Source organism: Coccinella septempunctata, chromosome 8 (genome assembly GCF_907165205.1).
Source record: "Coccinella septempunctata chromosome 8, icCocSept1.1, whole genome shotgun sequence".
In the NCBI taxonomy this organism is placed as follows: Eukaryota; Metazoa; Arthropoda; class Insecta; order Coleoptera; family Coccinellidae; genus Coccinella; species Coccinella septempunctata.
The window spans coordinates 33,278,793-33,287,757 of NC_058196.1; the positions used below are offsets into that span (position 1 = coordinate 33,278,793).

Consider the following 8,965-nt stretch of genomic DNA (forward strand, 5'->3'; position numbering starts at 1 on the left):
TTTATAATGTCTATGTATATAAGTGTTCTGTGGTTATAACCACAAAAGAGAAATTTCGGTGCGTTCAGTATAACCAATCAGAGGCACAAATCCTATGGAACGTGAACCTGCCATCTGCGGGGCATTTGACGAACGATTCTAACCAATCCGACTAGTCCGAGGTACAAAACCGAACGTGCCTATTGATTACTTCTGAATCTGTGGCCTTGTCTATGGATTTAACAATTGAAGGTTATTGTTAGTGTTTTTGTTCTGGATCCTGGCTGGATAATGCGAATATTTTAACAAAACAAGCCTTTTCCAACGAATTTGCTACATTTTTGAGGAAACAGACGTCCTAATTGTGATGGAAAATGAATTTGAGCAGTATTCTGTTAAGGAAGAAATACAGGAAATTAATGATGGCTTACAAGACGTAACTGAATGAAACTTTGCGTAATGTTTCGATAAAAATGCATTTGTTTTTCCAGGAAAAGAAATTCACATCAGATAGTTTGGAAAAAACGAACCAGAGTGATGAAAAGTTCAGTTTGCAACAAACCAACACAATCATCGAAAGCGAATTGAATCAAGGTAATTACTATGGTGCAGAAAACGATAAGGAGAAATCATCCATATCGATCGATCACTGTTACGCGAGACCTTGGAACTGGAAGGCGGAATCCAGTTTCCTCAGACCTACCAAAACCCTTTTCATCCCGAAGAATACTTCTAAAATCAATTTTCCTGGTCAGTTGATCCCGCCTCAAGACAATGAAGAATTGATTGATATAGAGACGGTTGAAAATCAGCCGACACCTATTTATGACGTGAATAAAGCTAACCAACTGATGGAAGAATGCGAGAAACATGTTAAATGTTTTAAGAATGATGAGGGAAATAACCACTGGGAGGACGCTATACTAAAGTGAGTGAATGCTACTTAGCATAGAATTGAACCGTGAAGACAGGTTTGTATTTACAGTAATATTCATGTATTATAAAATTTCAGTAACAATTGGACACCTACTCAAATAAGACTGTTCAATGGTGTTATAAGTATTTTGAACAATCACCAGTTGGCAAAATTGGCTTCTAAAGGTTTGGATTATGAGGCGATCTGCAGAAGAACGGCTATAGATAAATCAGTTCAACGGCTGAGACGTTTGATGGCTACAATATTCTGGGATCAAAAATTAACGCAATGGTTGCATCAGTTGCTGGTCGATAATTTAAGTACAGAATACTTGGGAATTTATCTGGATATTTTACAGGTAAGTTAGTCTTTATTTTATGTCAATGAAGGTTTCAATGTGCAATTTTAGACGCTAAAAGGGAAATTACCTTCGTTTGTGGATAAAATGATAAGTACTCAAGCCAGTCATCGTGCTGGAGTTATGTCGACGGAAAACCTGCAACCTATTTTAAAAAGACCGTGGGATCCCGTCATGGGTAGTTTGATGCAAGACAAACCCAAGAAATTACCTGGAAACCCCGTTATCGTTGTTGTTCCATCGTCGCCAGTCGCTTCTAATCGCTACATGAAGTGGATCAATCTCTTATCGAATTTAGCAACAGTCGTCAACGTTCCGTTCAATTTGGGTGAGTGAATTCTTAGATCAACGAATCCAGGACCTAATTTATCAAAAATTCATTAGGAACCCCGGGACAGAGGTTAACGACGACGCACTGCGCCGATCAGATGTTCGCTTCGATCAGAGGACAGGTCCAGGAGATCAAGAACCAGCATCCCAACAAGAACATCGTGTTGGTAGGTTTCAACGCCGGGGCGGCCATGGCGTTGCAGGTGGCCCAGGTGGAAACGGTGCTGGCCGTGATATGTCTGGGATTTTCGCTGTTGACGGCCGAGGGGAAGCGGGGGGAACCCGAAGACACGCTGTTGGAGTTGCAGACGCCCGTTTTGTTCGTTATCGGCCAAGGCTCCACAACCTCGTCGTGAGTAGAGTGTTTTTTTTTATGGGAAGAAGTCGGTGGACAAGGGAAATGTGTATGTTGGGATTTTCTCCCTCTGCACGTTTTTGATGTACAGGGTGGGCGAAATTCGGTGTCTACTGAGAGGATCTCGTGAACTGTAGCAGCTAGAAGAAAACAGATGACACATTTTCGGACAAATAAAGAATGGTGAAAACCAAAGCCTCCTTCGATACTTCGTTTGTGAGTTTGACAATTTTGTGAAGTTCTCGTAACTTTTTTGTCTACAGGCACTTGTTTACGTAGAATCCACTGACGAGCTCAAAATATTTTTTCATTTCGAATCGTTAGGTGAACTTTCATTTTTTTAAATGGAAACTTTTATTGAATTTGAAAAGAATCTTTTGTCAGTGTATTCAGATCTGTAACTTCAAAGACAAAAAAATTATGAGAACTTTTCGGGATTGTCAAAACCTTAATTTTTGTTTTTAACTCGAAATCTAAAAATATTAGGACGATTCTGTTTTTAGATTTGGATTAGTCATGAAAAAAGAGCTCGAGAATGTGTTTTTTTAGTCTCCTACGATACTTCGTTTCTGAGTTTGGACAATTTCGTAAAGTTCTCGTAACCTTTTTGTTTTTAAAGTTACAAACCTGAAACTTGCACCTTCTACAGGCACTTTTTTTCGTTGAATCCACTGATGAGCTCAAAATATTTTTTCATCTCGCATGGTTAGGTGAACTTTAATTTTTTTAAATGCAAGCTTTTATTGATCTTGGAAAAAATCTTTCGTCAGTAGATTCTACGTTATGAAAGTGCCTAAGAAGGTTCAAGTTCCAGATGTGTAACTTCAAAGACAAAAAAGTTATGAGAACTTTTCAGAATCGTCAAAATCTCAATTTTTTTTATAACTCGAAATCTAAAAATAATAGGCCGATTCTGTTTTTAGATTTGGATTAGTCATGAAAAAAGAGCTCGAGAATGTGTCATTGGTTTTCTTGTAGCTGCTATAGTTCTCGAGATCTAATGGGGAATTGCATATGCAAGTTTAAACTGAATAATTATGGGTTTAATTCACGATTTTTTCAAATTCACCGCGGAAACTATTCAAAATCATCCTTCAAATATGGGATTTTAAAATTTAAATCGCTTCGTGCGGAGTTCACGATTTGGCAACAGCGCATACAAGACGAAGAAAAGAACAATGTCCGATGAGCTTGTTTATAAAATAACAGCTGTTGATCTACAGGCTCCTACTTACTGGAGAGCCTCAACAGCAACCGGCCATAAAAATCCCATAAAATTTTACGACCTTCCTCGTTCGTCGCAGACTTCATAGACATCTTTGTCTATCTCATCAAGATAATGCGTTTGTTGTCCTTTATTATCAAGGTATATATCAGTCGATGTTGCCAGCTTGTGCAATTCTCACAAAACGCTTCAAACTTTAAATACCCATTTTTATTTTTCATTTTTAAGTGCTCAAAATAATTTTTTTTGGGAACGGTTGAAATGGTTATCTCAAAAGTATTTCATAAAAAAATACATCATTTTCGTCAGAAGGAGTATTCCCTATTTAGCCCACCCTGTACTTGATTTTTTAGTCAGGAGGACATGGAGGATTTGAGGGAAAGGATGCGAGTGGAAACCGGTCTCGTGGTGGTAGGTTCGGCCGATAACTTCTTGAGGATAAGCAAGAAAAAAAAGAGAACCGAAGGGATAACACAGAGCGTCGTGGATAGATGTATTGTGGTAAGTTGGAGGAGGTGTACTTAAGACGTGAAATTCGCAGCGTTTAACCTTCTTTCAGGATGAAATCGGCGAGTTCATAAGCGGCCTGATACTGTCGCCCTTCCCGCCCCAGATAAGACAGTCCCCGGTCCACGTGCCCGACGAGCCGACGGCGACCGCCAAAAAGGCCAAGATCGAGAGGAAGCGGTACAATTCGAACGCCAGCTCCCTGGACAGCGAGGATCAGACGTCCCCGATGCCGCCCAGGATAGCCAGACCCGGTATATGGAAAATCCTCGAAGACTCCGTCCCAATCTAACCCAATTTTTTTCTGTTTCAGTGGGAAGACCGCCCGGTTCGAAGAGCAAGTCGAAGCTGGAGGTCAAGTGGGCCGCGCAGGTCGCTCAAGGTACTGAACCTCCGACGCCCGCGAACAACAATACGACCACCCCCGTAAACGTCCCTACCAGTCCTTCCCCCAGTAGCACTCCCCCACACACGCCCCTCACCTTAGACTCCTCGTCCAGCGATAGTTTTCTCGACAAACAACAACAACAGACCGTCGATAGGTCGTCGGTCTCTAACCTTCCAACCGCAAAGATCAAAACGCTCCTTCCTAACGTCCATCCTCCCGATCCACCCCGACAGTTCGTCAGGAAGGTCAGAACTTTGAAACCGGTCGCCGCGACCGGTTCTTCTTCTTCTTCCTCGTCTTCTTCTTCTACCGGCAACATCGTCACGATTTCGACCAGTAGGGGCTCTTCGATCAAGGCGCAACATCACACGCCCGTCTCAGGTTAGTTTTCTTATCGCTTCTTACTTTGGGGAAGGAAGGTGGTGGGCGTGCAATCTTCTTCGCGTCGTTTCGGGGAAGAAAAGAGTGCTTAGTTTACGATGGACTGGTTTTTTGACAGCTGTCAACCTTCAAAATGCCATAGCCTACTCCGAAAATTAGGATTTTCTGCCTAAAATATTTTCAGACTTCTGCAATTTTCAATTTAACCGAAAATAACCTACTAGTTTCTTATTTCGAATTGCGCACCCAGTATATTTTCGCGTTGTTAGATATTCGATTCGGTGGTAATTTCGGCAGTATACCACGTCTCGGATAAGAAGCTCGACAGTTAAAGAGTTATCGGGATTCTTCTGAAAAAAATGGTGAAGATGGGGGAAGTCACATTTATTGGAGTATTTTTTGCGCGATACAGGATCTTTATGTGAAGATCATCGAGTAGAACGAATTGAATCCATCGAAATTTTCAGATTATTTTTTATCATTTCAATCGATTCTAGGTAGAAAAAGAGGGGAGGTTACCTAAAAAATCCTACACTTGAAATGGTTATTTACAGGGTAATCAATGAAAACTTAAAATAGGGAAAAAGAGACATGGAATTCTCATTTTAGGTTAAGTAAACTCCCCTTCTCTTTCTCTACGTACAATCGACTGAAATAATCACTCTCTAAATAGTGAACATGATGAAAAAATTGACAACTGTAAAGATTTAAAAAAAAACCTACTCAGTAAAAATATTGAAAGACTTTCCATTTTTTTTCGTGAAAATCCTTAACTCGTGATCGTTGAAATGGCCACCAAATCAGATATCTGAAAATGCGAAAATACACCGGGTGTGCAATTTAAAATGAGAAACTTGTAGGCCGTTTCCAGCATAACCGTCAGTGGCGGAGGTCTTGAAATATATTTTAGTGGGAAAGTTCATTGTCGATAATCGCAAGGTGCGAATTTCCAGCACAAAACAATGATTAGTAGTCCGTGAACGTCTGTCCGCTAGCCATCGCGGCGAATCAGCCTGTATGTCAATTTTTTTTCTTTCATTAAAAAAAAACCAACTCAATTTTCAGCCAAAATGCAAGCGTACGGTATGGCCAGACACAATATCGTATCCGGATCGAGGCTTTCCACCTTGCTGAGGGGCGGCATAAAAACCATACCGCCGACACAACCAAAGACGTCTTCACCTGCCATCAAAAGTAAGTACGACAAACGTTTAGATCGACTGACCGCACATCCTCCCAGTTACCCAATTAATTCCTATCCCCCGTTATTTCTAGGTCCCCCCAATTACTCAGGTATGTACTCCCCCAGTAAAACCCACAATCAACCTCTTCTCCTTTCTCGTCTCTCTCTGTGATACATTACAAGTGTTGTTCCACCTTTAGTTCGTTCTATTCATCGATTTTTGACGATAATTTTATATGTTTTCGAATGTTTCAGTATTGGAGAATGTGACTTTCGCCCCAGGAGCCTCCAAGATCATGTCGAATGCCATCGGCAAGACGGTCACCGTCTTGAACTCCAGCGGCGGCGTCAAGCACTCTGGGGCTAACGTAATCCTGATGCCCGACGGAAAGATCAAGACCATCACCTCGGGAAACATAATCAAAGGTACCAGTTACATAACGTCGAAAAAACAACTACTCGGGAATAAACCCCCAAAACCGGTGAGGAGATTCACCCCCTTCAAACAGTCCGCGTCTACCTCATCGAGCAGTCTACCGCCGCCCACCAACCTGACGACCCAAGACATCATGGACCTTCCCATCATTTTCGCGGACGATAACCAGGTGTTGGAAGGTCCTTTACAGGAGATATCCCCACCGCCCCCGCCGCCCCCGGTTCAACAAACCCCTCCGACCATCGCGCCGCCCCCCAAGATCATATCGTCCGGCAGTAAGTTCGTCCTGGTGAACAAACCGATGAGCGCGAACCAGTCCAACACGCACTTCGTGATCTCGCAGAACTCCTCCAAGAAACCCACCACGATCTACCGACAGACGCCCAAGTATACCAAGATAATCCTGTCGAAACGGGCCCCGACCGATGAGATGAAATCGTCGAACATCATAACGCGGATAGCGAATCTGTCGCCGGAGATATCGGTGAAGAAGGTTAGTAGTAGCCCTATGGCGTCATCGAGTTCTATGGGCAACATTGACAACATCGACCTTGAAAACGAACTGGTGGCGACGTCTATACCGAAACCGATGTTCATGTCGTCTTTTTCTCACGTCGTGAACAAACAAGGTGAGGGGTATATAAGGACGATTGAGAAGATAAGGGAGGGTAACATGAGGAGGACCTTCCCAACGATCACCAACGATGATGATGATGATTCTGATCCGGATTACGTACCGCCAAAGATGGTCAAGTTGAACTGAGAAATAAAATATTTAATTTAATGATATTTGTTATATTGTGAAGAAAAATGTAGATAAGGAAATAAAATTTTTGTATCGTTGAAAAATAAATGATATTGTTGGAAGATACTTTGTTACAACGACTTGTTTGGGTCGAGGGAATTGAACGAGTTGTATATTTTTCTACTCAATTCTGGACCTATTTTTCTCATCGTGGTTATGGGTCCGGCTGCCCTCCTTATGGGGATATCTTGTAGAAGTTTTTCACCTTCGGCGTTATTCAGCAGTTTGTATGCCTGCAATTTTTCGATATTTCCAAATGTTCTTTCGATTCGAATCACACAGTAGATTCTAGTGGCGATAATTGTGGATAAAAAAAATTACGAACCTCGAAAAGACTGGACGGAGTTGGATAAACAGCTGCTATTGCCTCTGCCGTTTCAAGCGATGCAAGCGGAAAGGTGCATATAACTTGTTTCCACAGTCTCGGCAACCCATTTCCGTTCTTATCGACTTTAATGCAGTTTCTGTTATCTTCCGATAAGAACCATTTGCACTGGCTGAATTTTTCCAACTTTTCTTTCCTACGGTAAAAAAAATGATATCTAAAATACTGAGAAATTAACTCTCCTCACTTGTAAGGTGCTTGAGCAATCGATTTGGTTATTTGGAAAATAAAAGAGGCTATTTCCTGTTCTGTTTCCACCATTTTGTGCGATATCGAGAACATTAGCTGCACTTCTGTGAGGATGTACTCGACGGTTCTTCTTGAAACTGTTGGGGCTTTTCCATATATCCTGTCGTCCTTATAAGATTTAGGCGCTGTATTTGTAATGTCTCCCTTAAATTCGCGATTTTTTTTCCGTTTCTGATACCTACGATAAAGAATGGAGAATAATATATTAAATAAAATTTTTTTTTATCACTTACTGGTAGTAATTTCCCAATCCGTAAATACATAGTGTGACTCTCTTTCCTACCAGAATCGTATAAATATTTTCTATGAATGAAATAAAAGTTTCATCATGTACATGTACTAAAAAATCATTCCACTTTATGACAAGTAACACTTCATTTATCTCGAATCCGTTGGAAGCATCAATCAACTGGAATGTATATATGTAATAAGAACTAGCTTCAGCCTGCAATAATGTGTACTAACCTGTGCGTTACTATCAAGAATATGGGAATTCAATTGTGTTTTCCAAGTGACAATCGAGGGTATCTCATGGGATATAGTAGCGTAAGAAATTCCGTTATCCTGAAGCTCTTTTACAATGCGTTGAAAGAAACGTTCTGTAGTTAAACTTGTATCTATTTCTACTTTTACAAACTTGAAGAGAATTCATAATGAGTGATAATAATGTAGAGATTATGAGATCTGAATAATCTACCTTAATACAGTTTTCAGGTTTCATATTTCTGTAATGATTAGCGAGGGCGTCTTTCAATGCTTTATTTCTTTTATCTTCCTCTTTTTTGAGTTCTTTCAATCTCAACTTTTCCAGACGCTGAGCCTCTTTCTCTAATTTTTGTTTCTCTTTGGTAGTAGTTTTATTATATTTAACACCTGTAATTCAGAACGATTTACCCCACATTCAGAAGGCTCTTGAATGACTCAAAAGTATATGCAATAGCGTTACTTACTTAAGTCATCAGTTTCAGTTGAATCATATATCGAAAACTTAGTCATAGTTGTCATAGTATCAGTAGATGCTATCTTTTTGTTGTTTGAACACTGTGCAGAATCATCATCATCGGAAGAGACACATTCTAGTTTATTCTTCAATGGATTATGTGAGTTCAACCCATCGCTGGGTTTTGTATTGGAGTCACATGCAAATAAATTCGTTTCAGTAGTATCGTCGTGTTTTCTCTTCCTGTCCCCCAGATATTTATTGAAAAGATAGTCTAAATCGTCATCTCTTTTAGATGGGAGCTTTGAACATTCAGTTTTCAACTCTGGGACTGAAGATTCTATTGTCGTTTCGTTACTATCACTTGAAATTTCCAAAATTTCAGTTTCCATACTTGAAAAACGAACATATACAAATTCCTCAGTAAAATAATGAATATTCAGTCGAACCCGAAGCAAATAAGAACTTTTGTAATTCAAATTTTTGTATATGATGTTCTATGATCAAAATAGTAAACAAATATTAGTG

At 40.3% G+C, this 8,965-nt stretch overlaps 2 protein-coding genes across 4 annotated transcripts; one reads left to right on the plus strand and one right to left on the minus strand.

Annotated features, from left to right (window-relative positions):
* The first annotated feature begins 209 nt into the window (after positions 1 to 209).
* Positions 210 to 6,925, plus strand: LOC123319304 (KAT8 regulatory NSL complex subunit 3). 3 transcript variants are annotated; one of them, XM_044906194.1, is made up of 11 exons: positions 210 to 415; positions 471 to 907; positions 992 to 1,253; positions 1,305 to 1,581; positions 1,638 to 1,935; positions 3,517 to 3,664; positions 3,723 to 3,924; positions 3,984 to 4,439; positions 5,505 to 5,633; positions 5,715 to 5,732; positions 5,878 to 6,925. In XM_044906194.1, exons 1-11 carry the CDS (start codon positions 347 to 349, stop codon positions 6,819 to 6,821), a joined length of 3,240 nt encoding a protein of 1,079 aa, XP_044762129.1. In that variant the 5' UTR covers positions 210 to 346; the 3' UTR covers positions 6,822 to 6,925. The 3 variants fall into 3 exon arrangements, with proteins under 3 accessions (XP_044762129.1, XP_044762131.1, XP_044762130.1); XM_044906196.1 differs by having other exon boundaries at positions 3,984 to 4,052; XM_044906195.1 differs by lacking the exon at positions 5,715 to 5,732.
* Positions 6,838 to 8,940, minus strand: LOC123319306 (crossover junction endonuclease EME1). Its single transcript, XM_044906197.1, has 7 exons — positions 8,448 to 8,940; positions 8,195 to 8,370; positions 7,963 to 8,133; positions 7,731 to 7,906; positions 7,436 to 7,675; positions 7,189 to 7,384; positions 6,838 to 7,096 (listed from the first exon to the last, which is right to left on the minus strand). Exons 1-7 carry the CDS (start codon positions 8,827 to 8,829, stop codon positions 6,935 to 6,937), a joined length of 1,503 nt encoding a protein of 500 aa, XP_044762132.1. The 5' UTR covers positions 8,830 to 8,940; the 3' UTR covers positions 6,838 to 6,934.
* Positions 8,941 to 8,965: the final 25 nt, after the last annotated feature.